General features: G+C 43.3%; 1 protein-coding gene and 1 non-coding gene across 5 annotated transcripts in view; both read right to left on the reverse strand.

Annotated features, from left to right (window-relative positions):
* Nucleotides 1–6,587, reverse strand: part of TSC22D3 (TSC22 domain family member 3) — a 63,405-nt gene extending 56,818 nt beyond the window's left edge. The window contains exons 1-2 of one of the 4 annotated variants that reach the window (XM_075999290.1): nucleotides 6,505–6,587; nucleotides 5,470–5,895 (exon numbers count right to left, since the gene is read on the reverse strand). In XM_075999290.1, coding sequence (XP_075855405.1) covers nucleotides 5,470–5,789 — 320 coding nt within the window. In that variant the 5' untranslated portion in view covers nucleotides 5,790–5,895; nucleotides 6,505–6,587. Of the gene's footprint in view, nucleotides 1–5,469; nucleotides 5,896–6,150; nucleotides 6,353–6,372; nucleotides 6,471–6,504 lie in introns of those variants that run through there. The other 3 variants (XM_012750722.3, XM_012750712.2, XM_012750702.2) reach the window with 3 other exon arrangements.
* A 14,461-nt stretch (nucleotides 6,588–21,048) lies between these two features.
* On the reverse strand, nucleotides 21,049–21,149 carry LOC142866145 (small nucleolar RNA U13). The gene has a single exon (XR_012916205.1). It is a non-coding gene; the product is annotated as a small nucleolar RNA U13 (small nucleolar RNA).
* Between the last annotated feature and the right edge of the window lie 3,091 nt (nucleotides 21,150–24,240).

The raw sequence follows: 24,240 nt of genomic DNA on the forward strand, positions 1-24,240 counted from the left end.
GCTTTCTTTTCATTATAATCACTTGCACCAGCAGCTGACTCCGGGACAGGAGCATTGTCCTCAAAGACACAAGACATTTGCTAATTTCATGAGAGTTACTACGTGTGGACTGATTGTAAGCAGAGGACCACAGAACTGTGTTGAAAAGAGGGTGCTGGGCAATGCCACTCCTAGGACTATACCCAAAAGAACTAAAAGCAGGGACTCAAACAGATATTTGTACACCGACGTTCATGGCAGCATTCTTCACAATAGCCAAAAGGTGGAAACAATCCAAGTTTCCACTGACAGGTGAATAGATAAACAAAACATGGTATATTCATACAATTGAATATTATTCAACCATAGAAAAAAGAATGAAGTGCTGATACATGCTACAACATGGATGAACCTTGAAAACATTATGCTGCATGAAAGAAGCCAAACACCTATCGTATGATTCCACTTATATAAAATATCTAGAGTAGACAAACTCATAGAGACAGAAAGTAGAATAGAAATTACTAGGGGATAGAGGGATGGAAGAATAAGGAGTTACTGTTTAATGGGCAAAGAGTTTCTGTTTGGGATAATGACAAAGTTCTGGAAATGGTGATGGCCGCACAACATTGTGAATGTACCTAATTCCACTGAATTGTACACTTAAAAATGGTTAAAGCAGCAAGTTTTATTTTATATATGTTTTACCACTATATAAATGTATTATATACAGCATTTACATATATAATACATCTCTCCCCCCACCTTACACACACACACACACACACATTCATATATAATAGTAGGGGCTGGATAGGGCACCAGGCTCATTCATTGGTGAAAGTACTGGCCCCCTCATACAAGCCTCCTAGCATATATTATTCACATCTGGGCCTCAGCAAAAAGATAATTTCTTACATGTCTGGGTTCTCATGAGGTACCCAAACCATGAATGTTAAGTTTGCAAATGCATTTGTGTTTTTAACGGAGAATGTCCCTTAATCCAAGAGTGTCTATTCTTTGTCAGACCACTAGGCACTCAGGAAATAGTTATTTTAAATTACCTGGGGCTAAGGAAGGACTTTCAAAGCTTGATACCAAAAGCAAAAATCACAAAGGCAAAGAATGACAGGCTTAACCACATAGAAACCCAAAACCTCTCTACAGCAAAGAACTCCATCCTCAAAATCAAACGGTAAATTAGTTGACAAAGGGTTGCAATCTCTAATTCAGGGTTTCTCACGGTGTGGTCCGCATACCACTGGTGCTATGGGAGAGCAGTTTTAGATGGTACGTGGACAGGAAAGTAAATCTTAAGTAGTATGAATTTAGGCACTACAGCAGGCAGCCCCTTAAATCATACCATGTAAGTGGCTACCTACTCAGAAGCCAGCTCCAGGAATAAACATTATGAAATTATTGGTTCTAAGACTTACTTACAGAAGCACAAATAATTTTTTGTGCAATTTATTCTTGAAAACCTGATCTCTGAATCTGTATCCTTTCCTTTTGCTACAATATATCAGCTCAATAGGGAACAGTAAATGGATTAGTGCACATAAGGCAATTAGAAATGTTTGCTATTATTATTATCTTCTGAGAATCTATGTGTGGGAACCGTTGGTGCTCGGTCAAAAGCTTAAAGGTAGAATCCTAGGGCTTTTAGAGATAGACAGGAACTCAGATCCAGAGTCTTTCAGACCACACTGGGTAGGTATGCTCTTGGGGTCAAAAGCAGAATAGAGCTGATTAAGGGGTTTGGGGTAAAATCTTAGAAATAAATTTGAGGTTACAATGACAACAATCACAACAACAGAATGTTGCCCAAGTTCATGTTCCAGCTTGCTATATCTTACAGGTCAGAGAATGAAGGCCCTTCAAATTTCAGCTTAGAAAGTTTTTTCATATATTACATTTAAGTAAGAAACTTCATCTTTTTTGCACAGCATTTGTCTATCTCCCTCCTAAGGTTTCCAGTATTAGAAGCAGATTCAAATGACAAAGTTTGAGTCACTCTAATAATCGGGTGACCAACCATCCTTGTTTCCCTGGGATTGTCCCCCAGAAAGTCCTGTGTCCCAGGACTGGGATGATTGGTCCCCTTATCTATTAAGGCCATTTTGACTATTTGGAAACGTTTGGGGCCCACATTTACCTCTGCTTCATAGACAATTCCTAAGTGTTCTAACAATTTCTTTAGCATTAATTTAGTTATTTGGTGTTCTTAACAATTCTTTATTTATAGACAATTTGTATACTCTACCTGAGATCATTGTGAGGCTCTGTTCTTCATTGTGAGGTATTAAACAAGTTGGTTAATTTTTCCAAGCCTTGATTTCCTTCTTTATAAAATGAAAATGAGTGGTAATAGTACCCATTTCATAAGGTTGGTGTAAATATTGAAAGATTATGCAGATATAATGCTTAGTACACATTGTAAATATCCATTAAATGTTAGCTATTAATCCATGATAGTTATTACTTATAGAACACAAGATTGAAGAGATGGTGTTCAACGTTCTCCCCCAATAGTAGAGGCACCATTTGAATACCAACAAGCTACATGCTCATTACCACTGATTCATATGTATATACACAGTACTGACCACCACCAGGGCTTCTACCAGGCTATTAGAGTTACTGCATGTGGGGGCAAAACCACACTTAAACCTTAATAAAGATTTTCCGAAACACGATTAAAGTTGTAAAATCTTTACATAGGACCACATCAACATTTAAGTAGTTGTCCAACAACAACAAAAAAATCTTTATTGAGTACTGCCTACATAACTAGAAGCCAAGGGAAAACCAAGTAAGTAAATGACAACCCTACCCTCAAATTGCTTACACTCTCGTGTTCCAAGGAAATCAAGAGCTAAGCTGAGAGCCAGGGACAGGTCAAAGCAGACAAACCAGATATAAATCAAGACTGTGCCTCGCCCTTCTTCCCAAGAATATAGAAGCCCTGGAAGCAGAGGAATGGGCTGCAGGAGGAGGGGTGGGGAGAGTAGCTTCGCTGGCAGGAGAAGTAGCTTCTCTGGCCTTGAAAGTAGACAAAGGAAAAAGACGCCCAACAGGAACCTGAAATATGAAATTATTAAATGGAATACGAGTAAAAAATGATAGCCGAAGCATGAAGATAAAAACCCAGGGAATAAAATGAAGTAAGAAAAGAAATGTTCACTGAGAAGAAGGCTGTCCACCCCCTGACATCAGAAAATCCCCGCGACCAGCAATAATGGTCTCCTAGTTTGCTAATGAGCATGTCATTCTGGGCAAAACCTAAACTGAGTTCAGAATCTCCAATCCGTAAGGTCCCAGGTGTCAAAGAAAGTGAGTGAATGCTTTGTCCTGATCGGGCTGTTATCACAGGACCCTATCACTCCCCAGCCTCAGCGAAGCCTGACAGCTTGCTGGTTTGCTCCTCAGTGGTTTTGGACGCTGAGTTGCTCTGATCCCAGGAGGCAGGGTGCTGCACAGGCACACCTTCCTAACAGTTCAGCCACCTCCCTCACCCTGTGCCTTCAATGCCCCCCCACACCCCGTAGCATTTCCAGGCTTTGCCAAGAACCAAGCGTCCATACACTGGTGTTAGCGGAGTAGATGACAAAGGAGGTCTTCTATCCAAGAAACCCAAATAACCAGGATGCTCCCAAGGTGTGGTACAAGTGAACACTTTGATCTCAGGCTCGCAGCCTCACACCTCAGTCACCCAGGTCCGAGCTTCCTAAGGCCCAGACCCAGAGGAATTGCCGCCGGCTCACACTTCACCAAAGCCTGGAGGGGCCCTTTCTCTCCCAGTTGAAAGAATGCAAATGCTACAAGCGTCCTTTCCAGGTTTCTCTGCTACCCCTCCCCCGCTGCCACTCTCCAACAGAGAAGGGCGGATCGTTAGGAACCTGTTAGGGATTTCGCTCGGCAGGGTTTCAGTGGCTGTGGGCTGAATACACTTGGAGTAATCTTTCACCAGAAATGAAGATTTCCTCGAAACCTGTTCTGTCTGCGGCCTGGTTTATTTTAGACAATGAGATAATTTGATGCCCAAAGTGAAATAATACATGGGAAAGGGCTTCAATAGCATTGAAAATGCCTGAGGAATACAACTTGTTATAATAACACTAACGAAGTCAGCAGCCCTGTTTGTCCTGTCCGGAACCACTGGGGCTGGAGTGAGTGGAAGGTGACGGTGGATTTGTCTTGGGGCAAGGAAGGCAAACCTGGTCTTGGTATTAAGTGACGGTAGCTCCTGCCTTTCTTGATCACTTTTAAAAGTTCCTATTTGAGCCTCACTGCCACCTGAATATTTTGTGGGTGCACAGAATTTCTTATTACTTTGTCTGGGTACATTACCTGCCCATGATCTAGAATCACAGAGCTAGAAGGAATCTTGGAGAAACCAGAGAGGCCAGGCAACTTGCTCAGGCTCATACAGACAGGTACAGCCATAACTTGTACTACAATCCAGGTCTCCCACAGCGGCGGTGTCTTTCTCTTACATAACCTTCATCGTGGAGCAAAAATAAATCCACCCTCATACACACACACACACACACACACACACACACACACGTGCCCTGTCCCAATGGTGCTAAGAACACCAAACCCATGACTGGTTTTCTGAAGTGCCTCTAAATTGTGTCGTCAGTTGTTCTCCAAGAACGGCTCCTACCACAGCGACTCAGACAAGGACAGCAGCCACCTTGGTTCTTCCCATTGTGTTTTCTCCCCTTTCCTCCCATTTCCTTGCCTCCCCCACAGGATTTCTAGAAAGTCTGACCCGCACTCCAACACAGGCCTGAGATGACATGGATTCATCTACCCTCCTGCCACACACAGTTCTTGAGGCACTTAAGGAGATGTCCCAGGATGCTCTCTGGGGTTGCTTTTCACCTACATTTGAAATTGAAGGCTGTGATCCATGGAGGGGGTGGGTACTCTCATCCAGAATTTTAATAAATTCTCACGGGTCTTTGATTTTTTCTTATTACCACCCACCACCATCAGCTGCTTAATTTCTCTTGACATTTTGCTTGCCCTCACTGTCAGTCAGGGCCACTCAGTAATTTTAAAACCCTTGTGGTTTCAATCTGAAACCACATTTAGAAATGGGCTTTTGAAAAGGGTGTAACTTGGATCTTGAGGGGATCTCAAGGCAGAATCTCCAAAGGGGCTATGGAAATGTTTGCATTAGAGGGGTGGGTACTGCCAGCTACCTCCAAGCCATCTGGGGTCTGCCCACCTTCTGGGCCTCAGTGTCCCCCTTGGAAAACCTTCGCAAGCACCCTTAAAAATAGGGCTTGCACCTGCCAGGTCTCCCTTCAGCGCCGCAGTACTCCAGGCAACCTCAAAGTCCAGTCATGGCAGCCTGTGAGCCAAACCTCCCCAGTGCCCCTCCTGAACTTCCTGGTTGCCCCTTTTGTCAGAGGTGAGGGTGCAGCAGAGGCTGGGGCGAGCCGGGACGCATACCCACCCGTGTGCCCAGCCACCCACCTGTGGAAGAAGAGCAGGATAGAGAGCATGGTCTGGTCGATGTTGCGATTGCAGATGCCCTCATTGATCAGGTAGCAGGGGTCCCGCAGCACTGGCTCCAGCGAATCCTGCCGCATTATGCTGTTGAGCTTGTCAGTGTTGAGGTTCTCGAAGATCAGCTTCTCCTGCAGCTGCCGAAAGTTGCTCACGGTCGGGCTGCCGGGGTTGTTGTTCTCCCCGCTGCTGCCTCGCTGGAGCCCGCTCCGGTGGGCCAGGTCCAGGCAGCAGTTGCAGCAGTCGAGGCCGACAGGTGAGCGGCAGTCGATCTTGGACTGGGCCATCTTCTCAGGCTCGGGGGTCGGCTGGCCTGAGAGGTCAGGGGCGGCTGGCAGGTGCGCGCCCGCCGGACTGGCCTGAGGGGACTCCAGGGTGCCTGGAAAAGACAAGCTGTGAGGAGAAGAGTTGGAAATTAGCGCCTAAAGCCAGCCACCCTGGGCTCAGCCCCTTTCTGGCTGTAGTGCTGGGGGTGCGAATAGAAACAGCTGGACAAACAGCTCTGAGCGGATCCTTCGGGCTCACTTCCTCCTCTTCCTCCTCCTCCTCCCCCACTCCTCTTGAGGCCGGGGCCGCCCCCCTGAGGTGCCACACGCGGCCCCAGAGCAGTCCCAAGTTTCCCAAGTGTGAGCCGGGCTCAGGGCGGACCTGTGGCGGCAGGAAGGGCGGGCGGCAGGGCAGAGGGAGAGCCAGGGCGCGCCCTCGCTCCCTCCCTTCTTTGCTCCCTCCCTCCCCGGCTCGCAGGCTCTCTGGCTCTCGGGCTCCCCTGGGCTGTGCCGGCTGAGCGGTGGCAGGAGCCGAGAGCGACTGAGCGAGTGAGCGAGCTGCACGCCCGGGAGTCAGCACTGGCTGTGACAGCATGTAAATTACCCTAGAGGGGCTGGCGGAGGACGCTCCTCTGTCGCTTCCCTGGCGGGCGCCGGCCTCTAACGACTGGGTCCTGCCCCCGAGCCCCGCCCCGCCCGCACCCTCGCGCCTCTGCGCCCACGCTGCCGCTCGCACCCTCGCTGGTTCCCCTGGGCGCAGGCCCGGCTCCCCCTCTCCGCGCGCCCGCCTAGCCTCGGGATCTCTCCAGCCGCATCCTCCGCCTGAAATCTACAAGCGGCCCCTCCGGGGCGCCGCGCCTCCCTAGTCGCCCGGCCTCCTGGGTCTCCAGCTCCGTGGGAGGACAAAATATCTCTAGTCCCACCGCGAACGGGTCCCCCTACAGGAAAGACGCCTCCCTCAAGAGCTTGTCGCCTTGTAGCCTTAACCACCACCGTCCATAAGCCCTTTTTTTTTGGGGGGGGGAGTGGGGGTTCAAAGAGAGCAGTTGCTCCTGCAAAGAGTCCGAGAGCCGAGTGCCATCAGGCGAACCCGATCAATGCCTTAAGCCAAACTCGCATAAGCACGCCCAAACTCTTCTCAGTTCCTATCCCTTTCTTCTCACTTCACCCATCGCACCCTCTTCCTGTCCCCGACTTGCTCGTCCCCCACTTGCTGGCTCCTCTCTTCCCCAAACCCCATCTGAGACCGTTCCTGTCCGGGCTTCCTGGAGTGCCAGCTCTCCGGGGGGCTTCCCTGGCTCTGCCCCTTCTCTGTCTCTTATCAATCCTCCCCTTCTTTCTCTCTGATCTTCCACTCCCACTCATTCTGCTATTTCCCTTATTCTTTCGTCTTCTCCTTTTCCCCCCTCACTTGATCCATTTCCTCTACTTTCTCCCCCATTCCCTCTTTTCCCCTTCTCTCTTTTCTCCCCCCCCTTTCTATAAGTTCCTCATTCCCGCTTTCCTCTTTTTCTCTCCTCTTTTTCTTTCTTCCTCTCGTTTCACTTATCTTCTCCTATTGCCCCAAACTTGTTCTTCCCCCTCTTTTCAGAACCCCACCTGCCACCTTAGGTGATCTTCGTCTGTCTATACCCTTTCAAGAGATAGGCCTGAGAGGTCCTGGGGACAGCAGTTGGGCGTCCAGAAAGTGCACGAGATGGGGGGTTTGTGGGCTCTGAGGAGATGGTAACTCTGGAGCTGAGGTAAAGTAAAAGGACAGGTCTGTGGAGAGCAGGCTGGTGCCCTGGGTCATATCCCACCTTGCCAGATGTGGGGATGTACTGGGTGGGCAAGCAGTAGTCCTCCAGGGTGTCTTGGGACTCGGAGACTTGGAATACTTTAAATGGATAGGATTCAAGAATTATTGGTTCTTGAAATATATTTGAAATATTCACTATGTTCAGTTTTCATGTAAAATTCAAATAGATTTCAATTTCACCCGGCACTCCCCACCCCCTCTTCAGCAGCTTCATTCAGAAGCCCAAGGCCTTTCAAATAAAGCAGTATATACTGCCATCTTGTGTCCAAGACAGAACATTCTCTGCCTGCGTCACAGAGTCAGCTCTAGGAAACACCAGAGGTGCCTCCTCATGGAATTCACGGTGCACCGGGTTCTAGAAGTAGCAGAGCCCCTATACTAAGAGAACCCCACGGCCAAGATATAGGCCAGGACACCAACCAATCAGGGCCAGAGTCACCGTTTTGCTAGCAGAGCTTTGCTTGCCTGACTCCCTGCAGATAGGACTTCCATAGATTTGAAAATTTCCTCTAAGTGCCACAAGCATAATCAGCCCTGTGATTAGGAGCAAAGGGCAGCCAGCTAACTCCTGTTCCCAAGGCCCTGTGGGTCTTATATGGGCCCCCAAATTTGGCGGAAATGGAGAGGGGGTGCAGCCCTCTCTCTGCTGTAGTAGCCAGAAAGCCAGAAACAAGCGGTATCCCTGGCTCCTGATAGAATCCCAAGGTCAGGGATGAAAGAGGCTCTGGGGGTCAGAGTCCCGTCCTTGTGTTCTCACAGGCCTCTCTATTTCCCCTCTCAAAAGCCAATACTTCAGATGTGTTAATTTCCCTTTTTCTTCTTTTTCTTCTTCTTCATTGTCTTTTTTTTTTTTCTAATGTTCTTGGGTAAAAGCCAGAGGAGGTAGTAGAATATGAAATTTCATCTGCATTGTGTAGACTTATAGCCTACTAAATTGTTTTTTAATTACAGTGTTTATGATTTTTCCTCTTGTTTATAATTATTTTATGTTAAATGTTATAACAAAATATATTAGATCCATAAATGTTTGTTTAAGTTGTGTTTTGAGAACTGCTGGGCCTTTTGCTTCTGTATTTGCTGGAGTCCTCTTATCTTTGTGAATAACCTTGGGATGAGGTCCCAGTAGAAGTATTTCCTTCTTGGCATTTGGCACCATTAAACTCAAGATTTTGTCCCCTTGACATTTCCCTTGTTGTAGTCTTTGTTCTCGAGCAGTATTGTTAATAATTCAGTACAGCTTTGCATACTATATCCAGGCTGATCAAGAGCAAATATAATTGAGATATAAAAAAAAAACCTAGGTAGTTCAGAGATAGAGTTCAGAGAGCTGCCATGTATTTGAATACAAGTCCAGCTTATATTAACAAATTGCATATCTTCACCGGGGAAGGCTGACTGGGGCAGGGCCACGTTGGCTCCCCTCTGTGAAGCCTTGCTTTGCTGACATATATTGTGTTGGATGGAGAGACTCCAAGCAGCAAACTGTTCTTGCATAAACTCAGAGAGCAGAGGGGAGCTCTATTTCCAGACAGAGCTGGTGGTTTTCTGAGTGGAGCAGAAAGGAAATAGAAGGGGTACCTCCACATCAGATGGAGTCATTCATCAGTCACTTACTCTGCCCTTGCCCTGTGCCAGGTACAGTGTTAGAGGGGGATTCAGAGGTAAATAAGACATGGCCCAAGTCTCCAAAGACTTCATGGTTTAGCCAGAGAAACATAAGTAGACAGACAAAAACAGTACAAGTGGTAAGTGTTGCTAGAGGCCTGGCATAGGGGCGGCATGTACTGTGATAGAGTGGAGGAAGGGTTAGCTCAGGAAGGAGGGAAGGGCCATTTAGGTAGAGAGGCTAGTGGGCAGAGGCCTGCGAGTGAGAACAGTGTGTATGCTGGGGGCCGGGGTGGGTTACAAAGCAGTTCAGTGTTACTGGAGAAGAAAATGTGAGAGATGGAAGCAGGTATAGTTATATAAGTGTTATTAATGTAATAAATAATGAGATCTTGACGCAGCTCTGATAACTATGGTAACTTCAAAGTAATGATAAGTTGACCATTTTTTCATATATAAATAAAAAATAAAAAAATAAAAAATCAAAGTAATGATAAGTGTAAAAATATTTAAAGATACCTGTAATAACAATAATGTGACATAAAACTATTTATGATTTCTATTGGTGACAAAGTCATAGGCACAGCCAATACTACTGTGATCTGTTCTCTGCATTTGTAATTGAAGGAAATCGAAATTTCAGTTAGTAGTTGGTGAAAATAAAAATGTAATATTTCTCCATCTAAGCTCATTTATCCCTTGAATTTTTAAGAGTCTCTGTTCTAGACCAACCCCTTTATAATATGAATAGCAATAGCTACCATGAATGAGCCTTTACTATTTGCCAAGCACTGTGCTAAAGGCTTGACAACCATTTTCCATTTATTCCTCCTTGCAAGTCTGTGAGGCAGCCTTGTTTTATAGCTCTCAGCGACACGGCATTATTTTCCAAGGTGACGTGGCTGGCAAGTGGAAGAGATGGGACTTGACCCTAAGTCAGTATGACTCTAAGCCCTACCCATGCTCTTAACCAAACTTCAGGCCTTGGATTGGCACCAGAATGGCTACATTAGAATCACCTGAGAAGCTTATTTTTAAAACTCAGGTATTTCGGACTCTGTATTAGTTTTCCAGGGCTGCCGTAACAAAGTATCACAGACCAAGTGACTTAAACAGTAGAAATATCTTTTCTCTTGGCCAGGCACTGTGGCTCACGCCTGTAATCCTAGCACTCTGGGAGGCCTAGGTGGGCAGATTGCTCAAGGTCAGGAGTTGGAAACCAGCCTGAGCAAGAGCGAGACCCCGTCTCTACTAAAAATAAAAAGAAATTAATTGGCCAACTAAAAAATATATATAGAAAAAATTAGCCGGGCATGGTGGCGCATGCCTGTGGTCCCAGCTACTCGGGAGGCTTAGACAGAAGGATCGCTTGAGCCCAGGAGTTTCAGGTTGCTGTGAGCTAGACTGACGCCACGGCACTCTAGCCTGAGCAACAAAAAGACATAAACCTAAAAATTAAAGAAGGTGAGCAAACCCTGACAGGATAGAGCTAAAGGAATCCACAATCAGACATATCACGATCAAATTTGTGGAAGCTAATGACAAAGAAAAAATTATCGAAAGTAGCCTGAGAAAAATGATATATAGTAGCTTTATTTGTAATAGCCAAAAACTCTAAACAAGCCAGGGCAAATAGATAAACAAACTGGTATATCCTTACAATGGAATACTACTCAGAACAAGGAAAGTACTGTTGATACATGTAACAATTTGAATTGTTTTTTTTTTCTCATGTTTTCTCATGTTATTATGCTGAGCAATCTCGAAAGATTCAATTTATATGACACTCTTCAAATGACAAAATTTTAATGATGAGAACAGATTAGTGGTTGGCAGAGGCTAGGAGTAGGGTATAACTATAAATGAATAGCAGGGAGAAGTTTTTTGGTGGCAATGAAACAGTTATGTGTCCTGATTATGGTGGCAGTGGTTATATGAATCTATACTATACACTATCTCTGCAAAATAAACATATCAAAACTGGTAAAATCCAAAAAAAATTAAAAAGTAAATAAATAAAATTAAAAAAAATAAAAAATATATCTTTTCTCACAGTTCTGGAGGCTAGAAGTCGGAGATCTAGGTGTGGTTCCTTCTGAGACCTCTCTCCTTGGCTTGTAGATGTTTGTCTTCTTTTTGTGTCTTCACATGGACTTCTCTCTGTATGTGTTTGTGTCCAAATTTCCTCTTATTCTAAGGACACCAGTCATATTCAGTAGGGCCCATCCTAATCATCTCATTTTAACTGAATTATCTCCTTAAAGACCATTGCTAAATACAGTCACATTCTGAGGTAGGTACTGGGGGTTAGGACTTCAACATATAAATTTTGGGGGTGAACATAATTCACAAGTCAACTCATAATTCAACAGACTCCCAACCACAAAAATTCAGAGTCAGTAGGTTTGGGTGGAACCAGGAATCTATGTTTTTAAACAGTCCCTGTGTATATTGTAATAGATAGCCAGGTTTGAGAGCTATAGTATTCCCAACCACACGCTTTTTGGTTTTGTTTTAATCTTTTATTGAAATTGTATGCATTTAAGGTATATAACATGCCATTTCGATATACATAAACATAGATTACAGTCAAACTAATTAACATATCCATCTCTTTACATAATTATCTTTTGTCTGTGGGGGAGAGAACATTTAAGATCTACTCTCTGGCCGGTGCGGTGGCTCACGCCTGTAATCCTAGCACTCTGGGAGGCTGAGGCAGGCGGATTGCTTGAGGTCAGGAGTTTGAGACCAGCCTGAGCAAGAGGAAGACCCAGTCTCTACTATAAATAGAAAGAAATTAATTAACTAACATATATAGAAAACTAACATATATAGAAAAAATTAGCCGGGCATGGTGGCACATGCCTGTAGTCCCATACTCGGGAGGCTGAGGCAGGAGGATCGCTTGAGCGCAGGAGTTTGAGGTTGCTGTGAGCTAGGCTGACACCACAGCACTCACTCTAGCCTGGGCAACAAAGTGAGACTCTGTCTCAAAAAAAAAAAAAAAAAGATCTACTCTCTTACAAATTTCAAGTATACAATACAGTATTGTTACCTATAGTTCCCGTGCTGTGCACTAGATCTCTAGAACTTATTCATGCTACATAACTAAAACTTTGTACACTTTGACCAAAGTGCCCATGCCCCCACCACACTGCCTCTGGTAACCACCATTCTACTCTCTGCTTCTATAAATTCAACTTTTTTAGGTGCCACATATAAGTGGGATGTGGTAAAATGTGACAGGATTTCCTTATTTTTTTAAGGCTGGTTAATATTTCATTGTGTATATATATGTTAATATCTTCTTACTTTCAGTTTTTTATATACAAAAATAATAGAGTACAAACACATGCAAGTGTCAAGAGAACAGGAACTAATTTCAATGGGGTAGAGTTAATAAGAGAACAACAGTAAGTTCCTATATATGTAGGATATTTGAATTTTTGTGATTGTGAATATGAATATATTTCTATATGGTGCTTTGCCTATGTGTGGATATTTTGTATGTGGTGGGGGGAGGTGTTTGAGTATGTTCGTGTATGAGTGACAGGGATTTGTATAGACGAGTGTGTGAATGCGCACTTGAATCAGGTTTCTTCATCTCAATTGAGGGTCACTCTCTCTACTCTTTCCTCATAGAGCTCAATAAATGGTTACCATTATAATATTATTTAAAAAATAGAAGTAGTAGTAGTAATATTATAAGGTTTCTGCCCTCAAGAATCTCTAGTTTTTCTAGAATTTTTTCCTTCCTCCTCCTTCTGTTCTCAGGGAAAAGCAGACTCCCAAGAAGTCACACTCCCTGGCCGGGCGCGGTGGCTCACGCCTGTAATCCTAGCACTCTGGGAGGCCGAGGCGGGCGGATTGCTCGAGGTTGGGAGTTCGAAACCATCCTGAGCGAGACCCCGTCTCTACTAAAAATAGAAAGAAATTAATTGACCAACTAAAAATATATATACAAAAAATTAGCCGGGCATGGTGGTGCATGCCTGTAGTCCCAGCTACTTGGGAGGCTGAGGCAGGAGGATCGCTTGAGCCCAGGAGTTTGAGGTTGCTGTGAGCTAGGCTGACGCCACGGCACTCACTCTAGCCAGGGCAACAGAGTGAGACTGTGTCTCAAAAAAAAAAAAAAAAAAAGAAGTCACACTCTCTCAAAGAGGTCAGCCCCAATAAAGCCAGCAAACCTTGATCTTCTTTAAACACTGATTTATTTGACCCTAGTTGGGTTTTTCATTATTCTATTACAACTGAGATTTGTGCTATTCAGAATTCACATATTTTTCTGTCACTCCAATTAAAATAGAGCCCCTATGGAAGGATTCCAACTAAGTTGTTGACAGTGCTTACCCCTAAGGGAGGGGGTGGGATTAGGTGTTGGAAAGGAGTGAAGGAGAGAGAATCTCTTATTTTATAATTGTCCAAAAATTAATTTGTTTTGCTTATATAAATTAAATATTTTTATCATAAAAGTAATACAACCTTATTTCAGAAAACTGATGGTGCAGGATGGTATGAAGAAGTCTCAGAACTTACCCGTAATTCTGTCACCAAGAACAACTTTTATCTCAGCTTCCCCCTTTTTTTGATCTTCGTGTTCATGGTACAAACTTTAGAGAACAGAGACCTTTGAATACCACCCCAGGTAACTTATTGACATCCTGGTGCTTCTACTTTTAGCCTACTTCTCCTTCTCTATAGATAGTGCAGCAGTGGCCCCTTTGGTGACAAAGCATCTTTGCTGAGGCCTCACCAGTAAGTCAGTAGACTTAGGTCACCTGGATCCTCTACCCCAATGCCTGTGGCTGGTCCAAGAGACCACATAACATCTGCTTTTTATTAAGCACAGGGTGGGTGCCTGGGACTGAGCATTCTCCTATCCTGATAGAGACTGCCGGAGTGCAAATGGGGAACATCAGAGTCAGCTGCTTGAGGAAGCAGCCCACATACCTGGAGACTCAGGACATCTGGCTTCCTATGGGATCAGAGCCCATATCCTCACAGAATCTTCCTAAGGCAGGGATCAGCAAATGTTTCTTTTCTTTTCTTTCTCTTCTTTCTCTTCTTTCCTTCTTTCCTTCTTTCCTTCTTTCCTTCCTTCCTTCCTTCCTTCCTTCCTTCCTTCCTTCCTTCCTTCCTTCCTTCCTTCCTTTCCTTTCTCTTTTTTTAGTTCTCCTTTTATTTATTTCTTTTCCTCCAGCTTACTTTCAGTATAATTGACAAATAAAAATTCTATATATTTATGGTGTGCAATGTGATGTTTTGACATACATATACATTGTGAAATAATTACTACTATCAAGCTAATTAAAGTATCCATCAGCTTCTCTCTTTATAGAACTGTTTCATGGAGGTCATATATATATATGTAATTTTTTTTGGAGATGGGGTCTTGTTCTGTTGCCCAGGCTGGAGTGCAGTAGCGTGGTCATAACTCACTACAGCTTGGAACTCCTGGGCTCAAGTGATCCTCCTGCTTCAGCCTCCTGAGTAGCTGGGACTACAGGTGTGCAACACCACTCCCAGCTAATTTAAAAAATTAAAAAAAAAATTTTTTTTGAGACAGTCTCACTCTGTTGCCTGGGCTAGAGTGAGTGTCATGGCATCCGCCTATCTCACAACAACCTCAAACTCCTGGGCTCAAGCGATCCTCCTGCCTCAGCCTCCTGAGCAGCTGGGACTACAGGCATGCACCACCACGCTTGGCTAATTGTTTTTTCTATTTTTAGTAGAGATGGGGTCTCACTCTCACTCAGGCTGGTCTCGAACTTCTGACCTCAAGCGATCCTCAGCCTCCTAAAGTGCTAGGATTACAGGCATGAGCCACTGTGCCTGGCCTTAATTTTTAAATTTTTTATAGAGATATGTTGCCCAGGCTGGTCTCGAACTCTTGGCCTCAAGTGATCCTCCTGCTTTGGCCTCCCAAACTGCTAGGATTACAGGCGTGAGCCACCATGCCCATCCTACATTATTGTATTCTAATATCTATTAATATAATGTTTTCCTATGGTGCTCAGAGTCTGGTGTGTGTGTGTGTGTGTGTGTGTGTGTGTGTGTGTGTACGTGTGTGTGTACGTGTGTGTGTTGGGGGTGGGAAGGCAAGCAAAGAGACAATCACAATATATATGATAAGGGTTATAACAGAAGGAAGCACAGGGTGATAATGGAAAGAACATAGAGCGGATGTACTGAACTCAGATTGGAAGGGTCAAGGAAGCTTCCTGAAAGAGATGATGCCTTGAACTGAGTCTTGATGGATGAATTGGGAAGGCCAAAGTGTTTATCCAACCCCATTTTCTAGTGCCTACCAGACATTCACCTAACGAGATGGCGATGCCTAGCACATAGTAAAAGCTCAATAAATGGTAAATGTCAATGTTGTTACCTGACCTTTTCAACAGAACTTGAATGACAACTTGTGTTTGCTATGAGGAATAAATGAAATAATGCATGGCATAGAAAGTACTTAATATAGTGCCTGGCATATAATTGTACAGAAAATGGTGGCAGTTGATAGTGTTGTTGTTATTGTTGTCTCTGCTACCATTATTTTAGATTTTACTGGACTGAGATGAAGTCTTCTGTCCCTGATCTTTTGGGTTTTCCAACTCTGCCATTTGTCATGTTACATATATCAGATATGATGTCCCCAAGCATGTTTGTGTTTGGAACTTTTCCTGATAACAATCTCTGGCCCCAACCACCATGACCACCATCACCAGCCCCATGGTGTCCTGAAGCTGTAGTCTCCAAAAGCACATAGAAAAATAGAGGAGCTGATGGTGGAAGAAGTAGAGCAGAACCCTGGTTGCCTCTGAAAATATTTCCTGTATAGTAAAGGGATAACATTCTGGTTTTTTGATCAGTGCAGTCTCTGTATTGCTAAGCTGAAGACCGTTGGTAGAAGTGAGTCAAAAACTTTCCCTATCCTTCTTGGGCACTTTTGCTGTTCTCATTAGAGGGTGGAATATATATGGGCCATAAGTATGCTTCTCAATCCAACCCTATCTCCCCATAACAGCTAGCAGAAATTCCTTCCTTGCTAGCAGTGGTGATCACTTTTCCCCTAGTTTCCTTGGCTAGTGCAAGTTTTAGTGTTTTTGCAGAGCTTCATGGATATTTTAATGGGCGTTTGTAAATGGTGGGTATCAGTGCTAGCTTGCTGCCATGTTAACCCAGAGTTCCCCTAGATATAGTTCATCTTCTGGCTAATGACTTCAGTGAGAAGGCACAGAAGTCCTTTGCCTTTTCATGGTGCTTTGTTACTAGCTTTCCAGCCCTCTCTTTCCTGGGGACTTGTTTTCACCAGTTATCTCATTTTACCCAATACAGGAGTTCTCTTCCTTTTTGTAAGGAAAAACTGTGTTGTATTTTCCTGATGCCTTGATCTCTTTGGGAAGAAGGATGTTAAGAATAGAGAGAAGTTGCCTGAACCTGGGAGCTGGCTGTTAGGGTGTGGGAGTGAATAGGTTTTGGGGTGGGGGGAGGACACCGCTTTACTGTCTTCCTCTCTGAGCTGAGAATCCAGGCAAACTGCAGAGAGCAGGGCAGGAGGAGGGTGACCACCCTGGAGAGTTAGCTTGTAAGGCCTAGATATTGTTTGTAGATCCTAAGCTACTGATTAGGGCCCCCTGACCTCATATAATAGAAAAATGGTTTGTGTTGTCATTGTTGCTATTTTTAATATCCTTCCAGAGGTGTATCTCTCTTCCTGTATTAGCTTTCTAAATCTTGATACTGTGCACTCAGATTGATCTATCTGCCCTACTTTCTACTCCTTGTAGCATCCTAATTTGCCTTTCAGACACCTCTGGAATTCTGAACTTGCTGTATCTAGCCTTTTGTGACCACTCTATATGTTGATATCCAGGCAGCCTCTGACTTACAGACAAGCTTTTCCTTACAAAAAGGAAGAGAACTCCTGTATTGGGTAAAATGAGATAACTGGTGAAAACAAGTCCCCAGGAGGGAGAGGGAGGGAGAGTTCTCAAAGTTCATGCTGAAGTCAATTGTTTGGAAGGTGACATGCATTTTTCCATAGGAGAAAAAAATATTTTCTAAATGGAATTGTATTTCCAAGCCAGCCCACAGAAGAATTTTTATTTAACTTTAATGTACTAGAAGTACAGGCCATTTGCAATGAGAAAGTAGGAAATCTTGGTAATTCAGCAAAAACAAGAAGACAATCCAATGGAAGAAGAAATTTTTTAGCTTGGCTGCTGGCACTGGAGTTGAGCAAGCTGAATTGGATGAGGTAGACAGGGCTTTCTGGGAGCTCTCCAGGAAGACAAACATTAAAAGGCTACAGTCATAGCTTAGTTCTTTAGTATTTCTAATTTCTCTTCAAAACTGACAACTTTCCATAATAGCAACTGCCATATACTGCACCTACTGTGTGTCAGGCACTGTGCTAGAAGTCTACATACCTTCCCCTCATTTCATCCTCACAACAGCACTATGATACAAACACTACAATGACTCTTATTTTACAGACGAAGAGACTGAGGCTCAGAAAGATCAATGAGCTTGACAAAAGTTACACAGACAACACAAGTGGAGACCAAGTCAATGCCTTCCCACTACTCAATCCTGTCTTTTACAATATGGACCTTACCTCCCTTTTCTTTTCTTTACCTGGGTAAAGAGCACTATTGCTAAGGCTATCAGCCATGATTAGAGTTGTTTGCAAGCTCACAAGGAAACCAAGAGAGGAGGAAGGAGGGAGAGAAGTCAGGAGGAAGGGAAAGGGAGTTTTGCTAGGCAAAAGCTCAACTAAGAAACCACATACATCAGTGCTTTTCCAACTGTACTGTGCATGCAAATCACCCCAAACTTGTTAAAATGCAGATTTTTTTTTTTTTTTGAGACAGAGTCTCACTGTGTTGCTCAGGCTAGAGTGCCACGGTGTCAGCCTAGCTCACAGCAACCTCAAACTCCTGGGCTCAAGGGATCCTCCTGTCTTAGCCTCCCAAGCAGCTGGGACCACAGGCACGAGCCACCACACCTGGCTAATTTTTTTCTATATTTAGTCGCCCAGCTATTTTTTTTTTTTTTTTAGTAGAGACCGTTAGGCTAGTCTCAAACTCTTGAGCGCAAGCAATGTTCCCCCTCCCCCTCAGACTCCCAGAGTGCTAGGATTACAGGCGTGAGCCACCGTGCCTGGCCTAAAATGCAGATTATTTAACAGGTCTGGGTAGGGGCCTGAGAGCCTGCATTTCTAACCAGCTACCAACTGTGCTGCCCCTGTTGGTCCGTGGACAACATTTTGAATAGCAAGGACATATACTGCAAATTATTTTTTTTAAAAGTTCAAGTGTCCATTAATACCTGGTTCCTAATTTATAGACATCAGCTTCTACACTAAACAGTCACTTATTATCCTCTTTTTTCCTGTGGCCTGTCTCAGGCCATTGTCTCTGCTTTGGGTCTGCCAGTCTGTTTCAGCTTAAGTGTAACTGCTCGTTTAAATACAGGTGTTAAATACATATGCACATCTTCTACCACTCTAAGCTCCAAGCTGTTTCAATAAGGCATGAGATTCTGTTGGCACAAGCTAGATCTTTGACCACAGGGTTCCAGGCCTCACCAGCTGCTCTCAGTTCTCTCTCTCCTACTAGGAACAACCTTATAAAGGTAAGGCATGTAGTAACACTATAGTCTCAACTCTTTCTAATTTCCTTTCTCAGAGCCACTGCCTTCATTTGGAGCAGGAAGCAGCCTGTTTTTTTTTTTTAAAGAATCCAGATCCTTAATCCGTCCACATAGTTGAAACTATACCAAGCATTAGTTTAAGGCGGCCATTGCAAAGATTCTTTTGCAGAATCCTCCTGCCAATTCCAGAAGCCCAGTAAAATTTGTTTCCTGGAAGGTTATTTGCTTTATCTTACCACCTTCTCTCCTCCTTTCCCTTAGGATTTTGGCTGATTGTTTTGAGCCATTCTTCAAGTTTTTCTTCTATTTTTAGATTCTCTGACTCATTTTTCCCCAATAGCAAGAGTCAGCGGGAGCCTTTCACTCCAGCCAAGATCTACTTTTTAGGTAGGAAATAGTCTCTCACAGTGTCTGCAAATCAATTTGATGATCTGTGGCCTTCAACAGCTGGATTGCTTTTCCATCATCCCTTAAACCTTTGGGGAAGTTAACTTTAGGGTTGGTCTTTCTAATACCTTTAGCAGGTAGGTGTTCATCCAGCCTCCACATGAATAAACTAGGTAAGTTCAATTTCATCACTACATGAATTAAAAACTGTGCTAAAAAAGAATTGCAATCTTCTCCTTGTAACTTCTATTCATTAATCTTACTTTTACCATATGGAGCAGAAATAGCCTTTCAAATGTTTCATGACATTCATCATATCCTCTTTTAGCCATCTCTTTGCTAGATGAAACATACCCAATTCCTAATCAGTCTTCAGTCATTTCTTGACCCTTTTCTAGATGTAATATGATTTGTAAATGTTCACTTTAAAATAAGGCACCTGGAAATGAATACACTGCTCCCTGTGTGGTTTGACTAGAGCTGAGTACATTGGGACTGCCACTTTCTGTGATCTTCTGATGCAATTTTATGATCATGTAGCTTAAAAAAGAGTAAGTCACTTCTTCACATTTATTGAGCACCTACTTTGGGTCAAGTACCTAACATCTACTAAGCAACCTTCCCAAAGGTTCAATGGTAGAGATTTTCTGTTTTTTCTTATCCCATGGGGCCAGGAGATGGTGCAACTACCCTCTTTTAATCCTTCCTACTGTCATCTACTGTACTCCAGTTTTCTCACTTATTGAGGACTTCAGCACCTCATTATAGTCTTCCCTCTACCCCAACTCTCTGACCACCATCCTGAGTGACTTTAATGTCCTTGTAAATGAAATATTTATAAACTTCATCTTTTCAATCATTTTTACCTCCACTCCACTTCACCAACCAATTCCAATGATCCATTTTATTCTCAGCAGATGACCTCACCTCTTATTCCATTATGAAAATCTAGGCCATCAAATGCTAATGCTCATTTTCCTGCCCTCTTCCCACCCTGCCCCATCTATACACCTATAAGTCCTAACTTTTTTTTTTTTTTTTTGGTCTTGCAGGAATAAACTTGGCTTCTTCAGTTTAAGGCTAATTCATCTACCTGTACTTTGGAGCCCATTCTACCTCACCTCCCTTGGGGACATTTCTTCATCAGTTATCTATCCCCTCTGTCATGTATATCTTCAACCACTCCTTCTCTTTTTATTGGCTACTTCCCATCAACATTTAGATATGCCCAACTTTCACTCCTTAAAAAAAGAAACACAACTTTCCTTCAACTCTATCCCCAACTGGCATTTGCCCCATTTCTCTTCTTCTATTGTCATGGAAGCTTTTCTAAAGTGTAGACACTCACTCCTTTTCCTCACCTCCTGTTCAAAACTCAGCCCCTACTCTGGCTTTTCTGTCCCCAGAACACTACTGTTACTGCTCTTGTTAAGAAAACCAGGCTGGGTGCGGTGGCTCACACCTGTAATCCTAGCACTCTGGGAGGCCGAGGCAGGAGGATTGCTCAAGGTCAGGACTTTGAAGCCAGCCTGAGCAAAAGCCAGACCCTGTCTGTACTAAAATAGAAAGAAATTAATTGGCCAACTAAAAATATATAGAAAAAATTAGCCGGGCATGGTGGCGCATGCCTGTAGTCCCAGCTACTTGGGAGGCTGAGACAGAAGGATCACTTGAGCCCAGGAGTTTGAGGTTGCTGTGAGCTAGGCTGACGCCATGGCACTCTAGCCCAGGCAATAGAGTGAGAGTCTGTCTCAAACAAACAAACAAACAAACAAAAATAAACAAAAAACCCAATGACATTCTAATTGCCAAATCCAATGAACAATTTTTTTTTCATGTCAGACGGGTAACATGCTGATATCATAACAAGGATTGAGGGAGGCACATCTCATTTGTGCACGTGAAAACCCAATCATGCTTATGAACTACAAAAGGATCAATAATGACCAATTTTAAGTGTTTTATTTTATTGGAGCTCTCTCTGCTGCATTTAACATAATCAATTGGCTAGGTGTAGTGGCTCACACCTGTAATCCCAGCATTTTGGGAGTCTGAGGCAGGAGGATCACTTGAGACCAGGAGTTTGAGACCTGCCTGAGCAACATAGTGAAACCTTGTTTCTACAAAAATAACATAATTTATTGCTCTAACCCTACTTCTATCCTCATATTTCTCTTGAAAGTATCTACTCCTTGGTTTTGGTGATGTTGCTCCTCTCCTGATCTCCTCATTCCTCACTGATTATTCTTTCTCATGCTCCTTTGTGGATTCTTCCTCTGCCACCCCTTAAATACTAGTCTTTCCCAGGATTTTTCTCATTCTAAACCTTTCCCCTAGATCATCTCATCCATCCCCAAGGTTTTATTTACCATGCTATTGACCCCCAAATCTATATCTGTAGTCCCAGACCTCTCTGTGAGCTTTAGACCTCTATACTTAGTTGATACTAGACACGTAGAACATGGCACATCCCATGTTCTCAGTATGCCCCAAATTCATCTTCTTTACTCAAATCCACCCCTTCTCCTCTATACACCAACCTACCACAATTTTAATGACTCAGACCTCTATCCACACAGTTATCCAGGCCTGAAACTTGGGAGTCATCCTAAATTTTTCATTCAACCAGTCAACAAGACGTGTTAAGTCTGCCTTCCAAGTATCCACCTGAAACATCCTTCCTTTATACTACTACAACATATTATTAGTCCAGGCTCTCCATCTTCTTTTCCCCCAACTATTCAAATAGCTTCTTAACTGGTCTCCCTGCCTCTTGGCCAACTCCCCTTTAATTCATCCTTCACACTGGTGCTAGGATGAGTTTTCTCTAATGCAGATCATATTATACCACTCCTCTGCTTAAAGCCTTATCATGGCTCCCCTACTGCTTACTGGCACAGTCTTGCCTACCATTCCAGTCTTATCTCCTATCATCCTTTCCATATCCTCTTTGCCCAAATAATGTCAGGCTGAACACCCCACCATGCCTCCATGCCTTTGTACAAATTGTTATCTCTGCTTAGAATGACCTTGTGTCTTCCAGCCAAACTTTCATTTGGCTTTCAAAATTGGACTCAAAGTATGTCTAGATAGATAACAAGAAACTAGTGACAGTGATTTACCTTTGTGGAGACTTGGGTGGCTGGGGCACAGGAGTGGGAGGAAAACTTACTTTGCCCATCTTTTTGTATATTTTGTACTTTGTATCATAAATGTGAATTAGCTATTCACAAATAAATAAAATGTGATGATTTTTTTTGAAGGCTCAGGGATAAGAACCTTTAGAAAGTTTCCTTTTCTTCCTCTTCCTCCTCCTCCTCCATAGTTTTGTATTTCCTTCTCTGTGCTGCCTCTGGACCTATTATGTGTCCCTGTGATTAGAATAATTACATTGTGTTGTATTGCAATTTATCTTTTTTTTTTTCATTTTGGCATATTATAGGGGTACAGATTTTAAGGTTTCAAGAAATGCCCATATCCTCCCCCGGCCCCCCAAAAGTCTGAGTCTCCATCATGACCATCCCCCAGATGGTGCACATCTCACTCATTATGTATGTATATACCCGCCCTCCTCCCCCCTCCCACCTGCCCAATACCCTATTACTGTAGTACCTATGTGTCCACTTAGGTGCTACTCAGTTAATACCAGTTTGCTGGAGAATATATCTGGTGCTTGTTTTTCCATTCTTGGGATACTTCACTTAGTAGTATGGGTTCCAGCTCTAACCAGGAAAATATAAGATGTGCTATATCACCATTGTTTCTTAGAGCTGAATAGTACTCCATGGTATACATATACCACATTTTATTAATCCATTCTTGGATTGATGGACACTTGGGCTGTTTCCACAGCCTTGCAATTATGAATTGTGCTGCTATAAACATTCGAGTGCAGGTGTCTTTTTTGTAGAGTGTCATTGGATCATTTGGGTAGATGCCCAGCAATGGGATTGCTGGATCAAATGGTAGATTCACTTGTATCGCTTTAAGGTATCTCCATATTGCTTTCCACAGAGGTTGAACTAGTTTGCAGTCCCACCAGCAGTGTAGGAGTGTTCCTCTCTCTCCGCAACCACGCCAGCATTTATTGTTTGGAGATTTTTTGATAAAGGCCATTCTCACTGGGGTTAAGTGATATCTCATTGTGGTTTTGATTTGCATTTCCCTGATGATTAGAGATGTTGAGCATTTCTTCATATGTTTGTTGTCCATTCTTCTGTCTTCTTTAGAAAAATTTCTGTTCAAGTCCTTTGCCCACTTTTTAATGGGGTTATTTGATTTTTTCTTCCTAATTTTCGTGAGTTCTAAGTATATTCTAGTTATCAGTCCCTTATCGGATGCATAGGATGCAAAAATTTTCTCCCATTCTGTAGGTTGTCTGTTTACTTTCATGACTATTTCTTTGGCTGTGCAGAAGCTTTGTAGTTTGATCATGTCCCATTTATTTATTTTTGTTGCTGCTGTGATTGCCTTTGGGGACTTCTTCATAAACTCTTTGCCCAGGCCGATGTCTAGGAGAGTGTTTCCAACTTTTTCCTCTAGAGTTCTAATAGTTTCATACCTTAGGTTTAAGTCTGTTATCCAGCGTGAGTTGGTTTTTGTGAGAGGTGAAAGGTGTGAGTCCTGTTTTAGCCTTCTACAGGTGGCTATCTGCAATTTATCTTTTATCTTTTGTCTGTCTCCTCAAATTGTGAGCTACTTGAGGAAAGAGCCTGCATCTTATTTCTTATTGTTTCCCCAGAATCTAGCATGGTACTCCATAAATGTTTACTGAATGAATGAATAAATGAGTGAAGAAATGAATAAAGTGTGGGATGCCCCAATGAGTAAGGAACTAAATGAAGTGTGGGATGCCTCAATTATAAAACAGAACTCCCAAGCCTTTGCTCTTTCCAGATCTCCCTTGCTCTGTCCTTTTGCCATGTGTTCAGCCTAAAAGTAATACTTTACATTTATTCTTATAAATATTATCCATCAATCACTTTGTCAGTTTGGGCTCGGCATTATCCAAGATTGTCCAGATCATTT

The sequence above is a fragment of the Microcebus murinus genome, chromosome X (genome assembly GCF_040939455.1).
Source record: "Microcebus murinus isolate Inina chromosome X, M.murinus_Inina_mat1.0, whole genome shotgun sequence".
Lineage (NCBI taxonomy): Eukaryota > Metazoa > Chordata > Mammalia > Primates > Cheirogaleidae > Microcebus > Microcebus murinus.